This window comes from Camelus ferus, chromosome 5 (genome assembly GCF_009834535.1).
Source record: "Camelus ferus isolate YT-003-E chromosome 5, BCGSAC_Cfer_1.0, whole genome shotgun sequence".
Lineage (NCBI taxonomy): Eukaryota > Metazoa > Chordata > Mammalia > Artiodactyla > Camelidae > Camelus > Camelus ferus.
The window spans coordinates 67,289,470-67,305,074 of NC_045700.1; the positions used below are offsets into that span (position 1 = coordinate 67,289,470).

Sequence of the window (15,605 nt, forward strand, 5' to 3'; positions counted from 1 at the left end):
TTTGTAGTAACATATAATGGAAAAGAATCTGAAAAGAAAATATATGTATATGTATAACTGAATCACTTTGCTGTACACCTGAAACTAACATTGTAAATCAACTACACTTCAATAAAAAATTAAAAAAAAAAAAGAAAAGAAAAGAAAAAAGAAACTCATCACGGTCATTCCAGAACAATGAGCTTTTGGGGGCAGATGGTGGAAGGACAGTACAATAGGAAAACATCCAGAATGACCAAAGAATATGAGAAATGAGACATAAACCAACACACCAAGTAGCTTCCTAAATGCAAATTGACCTTCTTTTCTTTCCTTTTGGCTGGAGAATTGAGAAATAAATGCTTTAAATATATGCAGGAGGGAAAACATGGGCATCAGCTTACCCAGCCTAGTATGTTTCAAGTTCAAAGTAACACCAGATTTAGCACTCTACTTGAAACAGCAGGCACATATTTCTCTAAAAAGCGTACTTAAGTAAATATGTAACAGTTTAGAAGTTTCTATGGAAAATGAGGGAAAAGTAAAAAAAAATCTATGGAATTTAATATATGTGGTCCGTCAAGATTCATCTAAAACGATTTTGGGGACCTCAGTACTGTAATGGGTCCTAACGTGTTTTAAATCTCTAATATTCTAACTATACTCATAATGGAGGCCTCTGACTGAATAATGAAAATCAAATATTCCAACTGGCATCAAGGATATATTGGCTATGAGGAAATGATGAAAAGTGTGATTAAAATGGACTTTTATCCGAGGAACTAAGTGACATAAAAATGATACAGCAGGAGCACTAACCCCCTGATCTCAGCTGTGTGGCATGTTAAGGCGGTACTGCATGCGAGGGCTTTTTGCCTTCTGCAAGAAGTTTGAGTTGACAGTGGAGATGTCTTAATCTCCCAAAGAAGTAAATTGCTGCTAATTCATCATTTTGTCCTCTGCATTGAGTGAGGTGGTGTCAGAGGGGCCAGTCAAGTAGGCAGCTGACTTTACAGGGCAGGGAGATTTTCAACATAGGGACCGAGTGGGAAGGGTGAGAAAGCTAAATCTGGAGGGAATCTGGAGGGGTAAAAGAGCTTCACTGATTTTCAAAAGCAGCAAACTCTGTCACACATGGACCTGGAAGACAGGCTCCGGACAAGTTCTTTAGCCCGTCTTGGCATTCCTGCAGAGTCAGAGCAGCAGCCACAGCCGGGGGCGCTGAAAGGTAGCTTTTCACTGCCAGAAAGGGCTGTTCAGATAACGCTATGCCACCAGGAAGGTGTCAGGGAGACTGGCCATGATTCATCGTATCTGGATGAAGAGGGACAGGCCCCTGTCTAGAGACTTGCGGAGAAGAAGTACTTGTAGCTAAAATGGCCTCAAAGGCTGGACGAGCTTTCGTCCGGCTGCCAGGGCTGCAGGGAGCAGTATGTATGTTCTCATGAAACAGCTTATTTGATGAACTGGCCTTGTGGCAGAGAGAAGTACTCAACAAGGCAGCGTGGAGACTTTGTCATCTTCTACAGATCCAGCTGGCTGGACCTCCACCTGCACCGGACATGCTCACATGTACATACACCCAATGTGTGACTGCTCCAGTTGTCACTGACCTCATTCAATCATGATCTCGATTAGCTTCAGCAAAGACCAGGACCGTGGCCTTGGTGGAAATCTCTGCAGAACTCGAACGTCACTGCCATATGCTTAGCAAGTGCCATAAAACAAGGATAGGTTGGCAAAGGAAGATTCTATAGCTGTGAGCAGAGCAGAAAGCTAACTGGAGGAAAGAACAAGAGAAGTCAGAGATGGAGGATGTCTTTAAGCAGTGACGTAATGGCTCTGGGGAGAACGTAATGTAGCAGAAGCTGTGCACATTGCGAGCTTCAAAGTTAGCCCTGCATCCCAGGGGTGGGCCAAGGCATATACAGACAGGAAAGCTGAAGCTGACAAAGTGACCCAACTGAAACGCTGACCCGGAAGAGCGCTCTTACAGCGCGTTCTTCTGATGTGCATACAATTGGACCCGACACCAGAACACGGGGAACACACTTAGACGGCGAGTTTATTTTGGGTTCCTAGGAAGCAAACATAAACTGTTTGCTCCTTCTGAAGTTGTCTTTCTACCCAAAATCAGTTCTAGTAAGTCGCTTCTCATTACACAACCAAGTTCAAGCTGCCCTGAGGTGTTCAGAGAGACGTTTTTTCCCCATCAAGTAACTTCTGTAATTACACAGGTTAGAGCACCATCAGGACTGGAAGCCAAATCCAGCCTGAGCAGGCCTTTGTCCCGCATGAGTCTCGAGAAAAGGAGTCTCTCTCGCTGGGAGTGCTGGTGCCCCTTTCCACCAGAAAATTTATCATCATCTTTTTTCTTCTGGGTTGGTACTCTTCTTAATCTTAAAGAACCAAAGTACCAATTTGCAGATACTGCTTTTTCAACTCTCAGGAGTGTTCTAACAAAATAGGATTTCCTTCTTGGTAGGCAAAGAATATTGCTTAATGTTCATCTAGCAATTACGCATTAAACTGTTCATATTTCAAGGGAAGGAGCCAAGGGAATGGAAGATAATTGATTTTATGACAGCATTGCAGAGACAGGTGAAAGGCGTTACCTAACCTGTCTGTTAGCAATGTTTGGTGTCACATACAAAGATGAGTAAGACACGGTCCCTGTCCTCAAAGGCAATTACACTTTAGTGAGAAAGATAAGCAAGTGAGTGAATAATACACGGGCATGATGTGATAGTGGCAGAGTTTGGATCTGACTCTGAACGGGATGACCTGAGCCCCAGAAGCTAAATGTATAAACCTGCAGCCAGACCGCCTGGGTTCAACTCCCAGCTCTCCCACTTCTAGCTGTTGACCTTGGGTGATTTCACTTTCTCTCTCTCTGCCTGTGTCCTTGCCTATGAATGAGAATCATAATAGGGTTGCTACCGAGTCACAGGATTGCTGTGAACATTAAGTCAGTCAGTAGATACAAAGCATTTAGAATAGTGCCTGACACATAGCGAGTGCTCAGTAAGAGTTAACTATTTAGAAGACTGGACTTCCACTGACCCCAGGGAAAAGTCTCATGGAAAAATCAGTACTTTTATTGGAAAACAGTGCCTTGAAATAAATGGTCAAAAAATCTTAAGAGGAATTCTTTCCCATAACTTACATAAAAATAAATCAATTCTCATCTGGGTACCAACGCATTAAAAATTTACAGTATACATGGTCCTATGTTAGGTCCTAGTGATGGATATAAAAAAATGATGGCTATAAAACAATATCCTTTGTTTCAAGGGATTTATAATCCAATATTGGCAGAAAGGGGCAGCAAAGAATCAAAACCTAATCCAAGGTGTTCTCAGTGGCACAGGTAAAGTGCTAAACAAGTGGTATGGAAGGGAAAAGGAAGACGAGCTAAAGAAAGGTAACAGAGGGTTTGGATCTTGGCTTGGGGGCTCTGAGGCAACTCAGAGGTAGAAGGATGGGTAAGTCAAGCAGACGTTTCTAACTGGGGTGGCAATAAGAGTGAGCTGTGAAGGTGATCCAGGTTCATTCTGGACTCATTATCATAGTGATGAGAAGTGAACCTCTAAGAATGGAGGTGGCAGCTCAGAGAGAATCTCCATAAAGAAAAGGGCTGGAGGCAGAGTCTGCTGGAGGTACCAGTGGCGTGGTCAGAAGCCTGGGGCAGGAGGCTAAAGCTCAGTGGGTGGTGTGGAATTGGCCACTTCTTCCTAAAGGAGGGCAAGCAGGAACTGGAGGAGGAAGGAGGGTTGAGGGAAGGTCTTTGTTGTCTCTGATGGACTAGAGTCAAGTTCATGGGGTAGTCCTGCCACCTGAGTCCTGCTCGGCTATGAGTCATTACAGTTGCATGGTCAGCAAGGTCCAGTCCTGGGCCAACAGAAGTACCTTCGTAGCATCTCAAGACTTCCTCCCACCAGGAATTAGAGTGCTGCTCCCTCACCATGTCCCTCCTGGGAGCAAGAGCATCACGCTCAGCCTGTCTGGTAAATTCACATGGATATGGTCCCATGGGAGATGCCAGGCCTGAAATGAAGTCTTGCTGCAGAGTAGTGTGACCTCTTGCCTAGACTCCAGTCAGCATCCTAGATCCCTGATATGAACTCCCTGTCTATTAGAACTGTTGTCTCCCAGCATGTGCACAGCCCACTTAGCATTCAGATCATCCTAGTTAGCTGTGCCCTCTTCCTTGACCAATCGGGATCACTAGTCCTTCCCTAGAGTTGGCTAACCCTTCAGCCTCAGTGATGTCCCCAGCACATCTCCACGCAGCTGTTGGAATTCCCGGCGAGCCGTGCAGCCAAGCCTGTGCATTTACAGTAGCAGGCAGGTGGAGGGAAGCAACTGGCAAAGGCTTAAAGATGCAGCCGAGAGAGGGGGAGTTGATGATGCACTTCCCCAAGAAGCCAGTGGGAATGAGCTCTGTTGTAAAGGTTTGACTCATTAAAGAAAAGAAAAGAATGAGTCTTCCCCAGAGATAAAATTAAAAAGAAATAACATTTTAAAAAATCCTTAAAATACGTCACGCAGGGTCTTCTCTAATAGGTCTGCTTGTATCATTATATTTAATACTCACACAAACACTGTACAGAGTCCCTAATATCATCCCCAATTTGCAGATTAAAAAACTGAGCCTGGAGCTGTTAGATCCTTGTCCAAGGTCACACAGGTAATAATAGGTAATGGATGGGATTACAATTATGGCCTGACTCCAAGTCCATGCCTTCATCCTCTCCCCTTGGGAAGTGTGTGTTAGAGAAGACAGAGCAAGTCTGAATTGTAGGGCGCAGAAGTTGAGGAACTAATGTTGGATGTCTCAAGGTTGTAAAGGAAAGGAAGTGAGGTCATCTCTAGAGACTGGGCTTGGGGACCTTAGTCATCTTTGCAGAACTTAACAGGAGCAGAAAAAGGGTTGGAACGGCCACTGCGGGATAGTCAAGGGAGTCGACAGCACGACTGAAAGGCATTCTGGACAGCAGCAGGGGCCCAGCTGGGGCGGGGTAATGTGAATTTTGTAGTGGAACCAATGAATGCTTTTATGAGTTTCTCCAGCAACCTTTCATCACCCATGCCTGTAGGACCACAGGAGAGATGTAGAGCCTCTCTGCTCCCTCCTTAGGACTCAACACTTGATTACAAGCCCGGAAGAGCAACATCATGTGCTGATGCACTGAACCATCTGCAGAGAAGGGATAATGGGATCCCACGGGGCCGGGGATGGGCCAGGTGGGAATGATGGAGGCTGGAGATGGGAGAGGAGAGAGTTCACTGCTGAAGGGAGGCCTCTGAAACCAGAATGGGGCCTGGGAAAATTGAAAGGGGCTGGGAGGCTGAAGTGAAAAAGAAGCTGTTTGCAAAAATACATACGTTGATGTTCACACATTATAGCAGCCTAGGAAACAGCCACTTCCCCGCTCACCCGGGGTGAGTAGTAATTTGTGTCAGGCAGGAATCAGGGGATGCTGATTTCGTTCTGTTTACCACCAAGGAAAATTGGGGGCTGGACAGGATGGTAAAACGTGAGCTCCTGGGAAAAGCCTGGTGCTTGCCAAAGAGGTTGTATTACAACCACGCTCTGCTTTCCGAAACAGCACCCTCAGGAGAAAGGAAATAAAGTCATTTTTCTTCCGAGGTAGAAGATTTAACATTGCTTAACAATAACACTTAACATCGCTTAGCCCTTAGCCTCAGGCCACCTCATAACTGCCGAGTGCCGGGAATTGTCTCTTTCCCGAGCTGGCTAGGGCTCTGCCTTTATTGTGTCAAGTGTCATTTAGCCCGGCAGCAGGCTGCATGGGCCTACTTTAAAATGACAGAGTTCTCCGAAAGCACAGCAGGGCACCCCTTGGCCGGGGTTCCTCGCCAGCTCCATGCACTGGGGGGTATTTACACTGTGTGCTGATGGCTCCAAACCTGGCATACAAATCAGCATTGTTGAGTTTATCTTAAAACCCCTGTGATGCGCTCCACAAACAGCAAAGGAACCGAATCAGTAAGTAGCATTTTGAGTCCTCTATAAGGTAGGCCACCGACTTCCTATAGATAGAATTATTCCCATTTTTTTTTAAATTGAAGTATAGTTGATTTACAATGTTGTGTTAATTTCTGACATTCAGCATAGTGATATATATATATATCTCCCCATATATATTCCTTTCCATATTCTTTTCCATTATAGGCTATTACAAGATATTGAATATAGTTCCCTGTGCTATACAGTAGGACCTTGTTGTTTATCTATTTTAGATATAGTAGTTAGTGTCTGCAAATCCCAAACTCTGTTTATCCCTCCCTGCCCCCTTTTTCCGCTGGTAACCATAAGTTTGTTTTCTATGTCTGTGAGTCTGTTTCTGTTTTGTAAATAAATTCATTTGTGTCCTTTTTTAAATTTTAGATCCCACATATAAGTGATATCATATATTTGTCTTTCTCTTCCTGACTTACTTCACTTAGTCTGATGATCTTCAGGTCTATCCATATTGCTGCAAATGGCATTATTTCATTTTTTATGGTCAAATAGTATTCTATTGTATGTATACACCACAGCTTCTTTATCCAGTCATCTGTTGATGGACATTGAGGTTGTTTCCACATATTGGCTATTGTAAATAGTGCTACTGTGAACACTGGGGTGCACGTATCTTTTCAAATTAAAGTTTCCTCCATATATGTGCCCAGAAGTGGGATTGCTGGATCACAGGGTAAATCTATTTTCAGTTTTTAAGGGAATTATTCCTATTTTTAATTAATAATTTAACTCTATAAATATTTTAAAGCTCCCCACCTCTATGACTAAGAGGGGATCTGGTACCTACAGAGACGTGCTCTCCTCCCTCTCCTGGCAAAAGGCGAGAGCAGTGGACCTGGTGTGATTTCCCCCTCCAGGGATGGGGAAGACTAAAAAACCAGGGTAAGTGTCACTGGGACACAGAAGCCAGCAGCACGTCCACTGCCTCTGCATTCTGTGTCCTCTTGGGTAAATATGCACTCCTTGAATGGATCAGAGCACACTGGTGAGGATGTCTTGCATTTCCCCTTTAGATATTGAGATGGAAAGTCAAGTTGCAGCCCCTGCATTTAAGAAACCAGCGCCAGGGACCTCTCATGCATTTGTCTGAGCCTTATTTATTCTCCATCATGGCTACTCCTGGTTGCCAGGCAGCTGCAAAGGTGTGTTTGCACGCAAAGCTCCTCACTCCTACCACTGTGTTATGTGTGTGAGTGGACCGTTTATCAAAATTGTTTTCAGTCTGAGATGCTTCCCTTTTGGCTACAGTTATATTCTTGGGGCTGGCAGGATTTTGTCAATTCGTATATTGTGATGATAGCTCCAGAGCCACAAACAACATAAATGTATTGCCTTTGTCAAAAAACTCCCTCTGCAGTATTTAATCCTAAAACAGACATGTTGAGAGTCGGCCATGATGGAGTATCTCAGGGATTAGTAAAAATAAGTAGGAGTTGGAAATTCAGAGGACTTTCTGTTAATAATTACTAATCTCAGCATTTGCTGAACTCTCATCAAAAGCTGATTTGTTGCCTCCTGTCCTAGACAGTAGGATCGTGACGATGAGTTGGCACCGTGTCCCCAGTCCCCAGATTCTCAGGGCCTGATACAGAGTAAATGATCAATAGATACTCAGGGAATGAATAAATGAATGAGTGAAACTTTAAGAATTTCTATGCCTATAAATGTTATTCATAAATGTTATTTCTGTGCTTTTGATTTGTATCCCCCCAAAAATCCATTTCCGCAGTCTGAGTACAAGTTGGCCAGGAAGACACTGAACTGTTTCCAGTTCTTCTTTTTTTTCCCTCTTATAAGAACACAGTACTTTCCATCTGCCTTAACCACAATTTCCATACACTTCAATATTGAAAGCCAGAAATTTTATATTTAAAATGAATTTTGGAGACTCCTTCCCTTTTTAGAAATGAACACAAAATAGTAGGCCAGGGAAAAATAAGGAGAGATAAGAAGTCAAGGATGAGAAGAAGACTGAGACAACACAGCAAAAGAGAAAACAAGGGGATAAATAAAATACAGTTGTACAGAAGCTTTACAAATAGTGTATTTTGGGGTATCCTGTCCAATCAGGGCTAAAAATTGGTTCTCTGCTAGATCTTGGGTTTTATTACTTTTGAAAATCAACACACTATTTATGAGAGCAGATGGTCACTTAGGCTCTGCCTGTTGTGACACTCAGGATGTTATTTTTGTCATTTCACACGCAGAAGTAGAGCCAACGTGCAACTCGAAACGGTAACTCCAGCTCTGGGTTAGCAAGCTAACCATTCAGTTTGATGATAAGGAATCTCTACTTAGGGTCCTCCCCACCCCCCGCCCTTTTTAAAGGAGATACTCCCTAACACTTTGGTTTGCTGGCTGGCATTAACCTTTCTTTGTTTTTGTTTTCAAACTCACAAATTCTCACTCTCAACTCATTTTACTTCCATAATAGCTGCATTGGATGTCATCTCCGAAAGGTTTCCTCTTTGTCACGTGCCACTGATCGCAGACTAAAATTACGCTTCGTCTCATAACGGGTAGGGGCACAAACGTTTGAGAACTGTATCTCATTTTCAGGGGTATCTAGTTACAGCCGAAGTGGATCATGTGAGGGCAGAATCGCCAACTGAGCTTTCCCACGCAGCCCTCTCTTCTCCCCACTGGGTGGGAGCCTCGCAGCTAGCTTATTGCCCAGCGAACACGGTCAGATTCTAAATCAAGTAAAGAACACCTTCCCGGGTTCACATTTCTCTCCTGCTTTTTAACACCCACCTGAAGCGCCAAGGTTAAGGTTGGCATGCCCTTCCTCGTGGGTAGCTCCTAGGACAGAGGATTTCCTATTTTATATTGTCTCCAAGCTGGGTGCAGGCTGCTCAATATGATTTTTATAGCAATGGCTTAGGATTTCCATTCAGAATCCAATATTCTTGCTGACATGTTCAATTGCAATGATATACTATTTTCTTCCCTTAAAAAATAACCCACAAGTGTTTCAATTATTAGCACAGCTGTGAAGATGGCACTGGGGTTGCAGCAGACGGCGGTCAGGCAACATTATAACATATTCCCTTATTTCAAAGCCAGATTTCAATTTCATGTAGATTCTTCTAAAGACTTTATATGCGGGTGAGATGGTGATGGGAGACCCCTCCGTGACCTACCTGGGTAAGGAGGCATACTGTCTCTCCATCCCCTCAAAGCGGAGGTTATGTGCGTTCCCATCTGGACCCTTTCCAGACACCTGTGGAGAGAAAAGTAATTAGAGATGAAGATCCATTATGCACCCTGGTTACTGACAATGCATCTCAGAATTATAATCAGCGCACAAATGCTGCTGCCGCCTGCCAAAAATCAACCACGGAAAAGCAAGCAAGAACTCAGTATCGCTATAGGAGCTGATGATCAAGCCACTAACATGGCATTTAACAACAAAGTCACTTCTTTCAAAAAAAGGGTCGTTGTCAAACTGACTCCTTCCTGTCACCATGCCAGGGATATTCTGGAGGTTGTTAAGATCTTTTTTTTTTTTTTTCATTTTAAAATAAGCTTTAGTTTTCAGAACAGCTTGAGTCTTAAAATTGTGAACATAGTACGGAGAATTCCCATATACCCTGAGCCCAGTTTCCCTGTAACTAACATCTCATATTTGTATGGTCCATTTCTTACAATGAATAAATCAATATTAATACAATATTGTTAACTAAAGTCCACAGTTTATTCAGATTTTACTTAATCTTTTGTTCTGTTCAGTATCCTGTTCAGGATAACGTATTACATTTAGTCATCACTTCTCCTTAGGCTCCTCTTGGCTGTGACAAGGATGTATATTTAAAAGTACCTCTTCCATGAAACTTTTGTAACTGGGATTGCTGACAACCAGCTGTCTACCCTACAGCTTCTAGGAAGCCCTCTCTGATCACCTGAACCTCGCTTAGTTCCCTCCCTTATAAATGACCAGAGAGAAGTGAACAACTCTTTTCTATCTAGTGTGGGTCGTTCCTGGTTTTTGTCCCTTCCTATGCACTTCCTTTGTTCACCACCCTTCAGGTCTCTTCCACCAGCCTCTGAGATTCTGATGGGCAGTGAGTGACTGGCCCCAGTAGGCTCTCAATAAAATGTGTTAGTTCCATGAATCTAAAGACTTTATATATCAGCTTTCTGGACCTCTCATACCACCTCTCATACAGGATGAACACACACAGGTATCTGAAAGTATCTGTTGACTGACTGATTCCTTGTCTGTTCACCTCAACACATGTGGTTTTGTGGCCACTTGTGCACTCGCTCTTGTGCTTGGGGAGCTCTCACATAATAGGCGTGGAAGCAATAAATAGAAAACCTGGACTGTTACAATGGTGGGGAAAAGGAAGTTTGCTAGTAAACACAGGAAGTTAATGGTGTCAAGGTCACAGAGGAAATTTTCTAGGTAGTAACTCAATCCGGAATTTATTTTCTTCCTACTAAATGTCCCAGCTCTCTATGAAACCACCATCTCAGCTTGGGTGGTGTGTAGGGAGGGTTTGCTGGGAGAGGTACTGCAAAACAAGTGTATGTGCACATTTAGAGCAATAAAGGTGGGCAGAGCTCAGTGGCAGAGCATGTGCTTAGCTTGCATGAGGTTCTGGGTTCAATCCCCAGTACTTCCGTTAATAAACAAACAAACAAACAAATAAGCAAACCTAATTACCGCTACCCCCCGCCCCCCCCCCCCAAAGAAGAGCCTTTGGGCATTTTGTAAAAAAAAATCAGAGTAAGAAAGACTACTCCTCGTGTTGAATTATTACAGGAGGCCCTTCAAAGTGTGTCCTGTAAAACCGCTTTATATTTCACCAATACAGGAACAGGAGCAGCTAGAGTTATTTGAGAGGGTGACAGCCCAGTGAGCTCCCTAGGTGGGATGAAGACTGCAACCACAGAGAGACTGAGAATTCTCTGCATTGGGTGGAAAGCCCTGATTTAAACTGCTGACCTTTCTAACAAAGACTAGTGGCAAGGATGGTGTCAGACAGACATGGGACAAATAAACGGCACAGAAAAAGAAGCAAAGGATAGAAGTGTTGTCCTCAGTCACTCCTATCTAAGGTTTTTCTCGTTTGTTTTTGACCTATTTTTTATGGAGGAAGAATTAATGTAAAAACCAGAACTACGTTGAAGATTATTAGCTGTGGTTGTTAGAAAAACATTACTATAGTATCCTTACTATGGCTCTGGACATTTACAACTAATCTTTCATGTGGCCACAAAACTCCAAGTTAATACACTCAGGGCTGTCATCTGAACCAGCCTGGCCTGACGATGGCAGTTAACGTTCTGGTGTTGCGGGACGCGGAGCCCTATGCTGCCGTTCTTCTGTGAACTACCGGCATACTAGACTCTGTGAAAAGTAGTATAATCCTCACCCTTAAGAAGCTTTTAGCCGGGTGAAGGCATAGCTCAGTGGTAAGAGTGCATGCTTAGCATGCTCAAGGTCCTGAGTTCAAACCCCAGTACCTCCATTAAAAAATAAATAAACCTAATTACCTCCCCTCAAAATGAAAAACAACAACAAAGAAACTTTTAGTTTTGTTGGGAAAACCAGCATCAGAAATGAAATAACTGAAGAATGATGTAGGACAGTGTGTGAACCAATGCCATTCAGGATGTTCCCAGCATAGCACAGATGAAGGTGTTAGGAGAAACTTCATGGAAGCTACCAGACTTGAAAAGACGGGTGGTAATGCTTATACATCAAAAATTATTCTGTTCTTGAGAACAATATGGAGGTTTCTCAAAAGACTAAAAATGGAGTTATCATATGATCCAGCAATCCCATTCTGGGGCAAATATCCGGAGAAGATGAAAGCTCTAATTCGAAAACATACATGCACCCCAATGTTCACAGCAGCACTATTTACAATAGTCAAGACATGGGTGCAACCTAAGTGTCCATCAACAGATGACTGGATAAAGAAGATGTAGGAATATTACTCAGTCTTAAAAAAGAATGAAATAGTACTATTTGCAGCAATATAGATGGGCCTGGAGATCGTCATATTAAATGAAGTAAATCAGACAAAGAAAGATAAATATTATATGATACCATTTATATGTGGAATCTAAGAAACAGTACAAATGAACTTATTTACAAAACAGAAACAAACTCATGGACGTAGAAAACAAAGTTATGGTTACCAAAGAGGAAAGTGGGGGGGAGGGGTAAATGGGGAGTATGGGCTTTACAGATGCCCACTACCACATACAACACAGATAAACAACAAGGGTTGACTGCATACCACAGGGAACCATATTCACCATCTTGTAATAAACTATAATGGAAAAGAACTTTAAAAATAGATATATACGTATATATGCATAAATGAATCACTTTACACTAGAAACTAAATAGTGTAAATCAACTGTACTTCAATAAAACAAAACTCTGCTGTTCACCAGTTGTGTATGTTTGTGAGCTTCTCTATGAATGCCATAGTACCTTGAATGCTATCATTCAGTTAGTAATTACTGAGCTCATACTGTATCTTAAGGCCATGCTAGGCACCATATTCAAAACAATGAACTGGGGCTGGAATTCTTCATTGCTCTGAATATAAAGGAGACAGGCCTGCAAACGATTAAGGTACAGTGAGATCACTGCTGGAGTGTCAGTCTGAAGAAGGAGGCGGTGGGCGTCTGAAGGACCAGAGTCCACCTGGGAGAGCTGAAGACAGCCTCATACAGGTGTTGAAGCTTGAATATGAATGAGGAGGCGTTTGTTGAGGGGAGAAAGGGGTACGAGTGGCAGGAGGGGGCCTTCTAAGTAAAGAGAACACAAGTGAAATAAATAGAGCACTGTGTTTTCGGGAATGTCAAGATTTGGGGAAAAGAAGGACCAGAGGCTGTAAGGAAAGGGATATTAGTAACAGGAGCAGCAGTACCACTGGTGCTACTATTATGGTTACAACAGTATTATTCCCACTACTGCACTTTTTAAAATAGACTTTAGATTTTTAGAGCAGTTTTAGGATCGCCGCAAAATTGAGAGGAAGGTACAGAAAGTTCTCATATACATCACAGATCATGCTTTTGGTGTCGTATCTAAAAAGTCATCGCCAAACCTAAGGTCATCTAGATCTTCTCCAGTGTTATCTCCTAGGAGTTTTATAGTTTTGCACTTTACATTTAGGTCTGTCATAATTTTTGTGAAGAATATAAAGTTTATGTCTAGATTCTTTTTATTTTTTATATTGTTGGCTAATGGATGTCCAGCTGTTCCAGCACCATATGTTGAAAAGACTATTTTTGCTCCATTATAGTGCCCTTGCACCGTTGTCAAAGATCAGTTGCCTCTATTTACGTGAGTCTGTCTCTAGGCTCTCTGTCTCACTGATCTATTTGTCATGACTTCAAATTAAGAACAGATTGTCTTGATTATTAAGTAAGTCTTTATAGCAAGTCTTGAAGTTGGGTAGCGTCAGTCCTCCAACTTTGTTTTTCTCCTTCCATGTTGTGTTGCCTATTCCAGGTCTTCTGCCTCTCCACATAAACTTTAGAATCAGTTTGTACTTTGCTGGGATTTTTGACAGGGAGTGCACTGAATCTCTACGTCAAGTTGGGAAGAACTGACACCTTGACAATGTTAAGTCTATCCGAGAACACGGGCTATCTCTCTATTTTTAAATTCTTCTTAGGTTACTACTACAATTTAACATTTACTTGGCACTGATTGAGTGTCAAGCACAAGGCTAAATGTTTTATCTGCATTAGCCCATTTATTCCTTTCAAATATCTCCAATGGTTGCCCTATTTTGCAGATGAGAAAACTGAGCAGTTGTCTAATATACAGCTAGTACATGGGAGATCTCAGACAAGGTTCAGGTCTGTCTGACCCCAGAGTTTAAGGTCTGGAGAAATTCACATGGACTGGATCTTAGAAGAGCTCTTGCTAAGGAACTTGATTTTACTATTACTTGATGGTAAAGCCACTGAGAAGTAATATTTGATAAGTAATAGTATTTACAGGTTAGAGAGGTTATTCTTGCCATAGTATGGAGGTTCCAGTGACAGTCTTAAGTCAGAGATGATAAAGGCTTAAACAAGGGGATATTCAAAGGGATGGAGACAAGGGAGTTACATAAGGATGTTAAGAAGGTAAGTTTAATACAACTGACTGAGAATTAATGGGAAGGATGTGTCTAGAATCATGCCCAAGTTTCTGGGCTTAGCAACCAGGTAGGTTTGGTAACTGTTCTCAAGACAGTACAATTTTAAATTAAAAAACAGTGTGTATATGTCCATGAATGACTGAAAAATTGTGCTGAACACTGGAATTTGACACATTGTAAAATGATTATAAATCAATAAATAAAAAAAAAACAGACTTAGGTGGTAGGGGCAGGGGTAGGAGGAGGGAATACTTAGATATATTAAGCTTGAGTCAGACATCTGATGGAAACATCTGATAGAAAACTGAATAGAAGTTTGCAACTTAGGAGAGGAATCTGGATGAGACATGCAGAACTGAGAAATCAGCCAGCTTGTAGATGGTACCTGAAGCCTTGGAAAAGAATTAGAATGCCTGGGAAGAACTTACAGCGACAGAAGAGAAGACAAGACATGCAATGAGAAGACAGAATACTAATAATACTCTTAGAAATACTATAATTGAAGGGGCAGGCAAAAGGAGTTGAACCCAGGAGGAAGTCTGAGTAAAAGTAGTTGGTTGAGAAGAGAACAAGAGAGTATTATCATAGAAATCAAGAAAAGAATTCCACACAGGAGGGAGTGGTCAACAGTGTCAAAAGCAGCCAAGAGCTTCAGTAAGACAAGGTCTGTGGTGTGTACTGGGTGCTGAAGTGCTTTACCCAGTACTCCCGCCTTGCAGAGTGTCAGTCTGAACTACAGAGCATGGAGGGCGGAAAACTACCTTTCCCAGAATTCCCTTGTAGTCAATGTACTGGGCGTGACTTAATTGGGCTATACCATCTGAGAAACGAAACCTTGGCAGTAATAACACTTGAATTGTTGATTCTGTCAAGAATGTCCAAAGGTGTGCTTGGCTTTCCCATGGCAGTGTCTGCAGATACGCTGTTGTTAGTTACTGGGGCTGGAGCGTAGCTTTCATAGCTTTCATAGCCAGCTTTGGAGCTGGTGGCACTAAAGGTAACTTCCTGATGTGGCACCTTCCTAACTATGGTGGCACGTGACATAGGCATTGTGTGGCTGTGGAGCCAAAAGCTTCCTCAGAGAAGTGGCAGAGGCTCCCTGGGTAGCCTGGATGTGCTGTGTGGCTTGGGAAGTCATTCCTGAAATCTCTAAGAATTTGTTTCCTAGCCTTCCTTACGATTCTGTAAGCATGTTAATACAGTGTCATAAATTTATTCCTGCTTAAACTAACTAGAGTGTATATCGTTCTCTGCAACTGACTAATATAAGGTTTGCAAAAGGGTACATGGGAATTGGCAATGAGATGGCAATTGGTGCTTTACTGAGAGTGATTGCAAAGGATTGATGGGGAGAGAAAGCCGGACTCTATGGCGTTGAAAATCTTTATAGATTTCTAATAAATAAACAACCACCGGTTGTACTGTCTTGTGGTATCATGCTCAGAAAATGAGAT

The 15,605-nt window shown here is 42.5% G+C and overlaps 1 protein-coding gene across 1 annotated transcript in view; it reads right to left on the reverse strand.

Moving 5' to 3' along the window:
* PARD3B (par-3 family cell polarity regulator beta) overlaps nt 1-15,605 on the reverse strand; it is a 923,861-nt gene that overhangs the window by 52,864 nt on the left and 855,392 nt on the right. Inside the window, 1 exon segment of the mRNA XM_032480017.1 lies at nt 9,172-9,251. Coding sequence (XP_032335908.1) covers nt 9,172-9,251 — 80 coding nt within the window.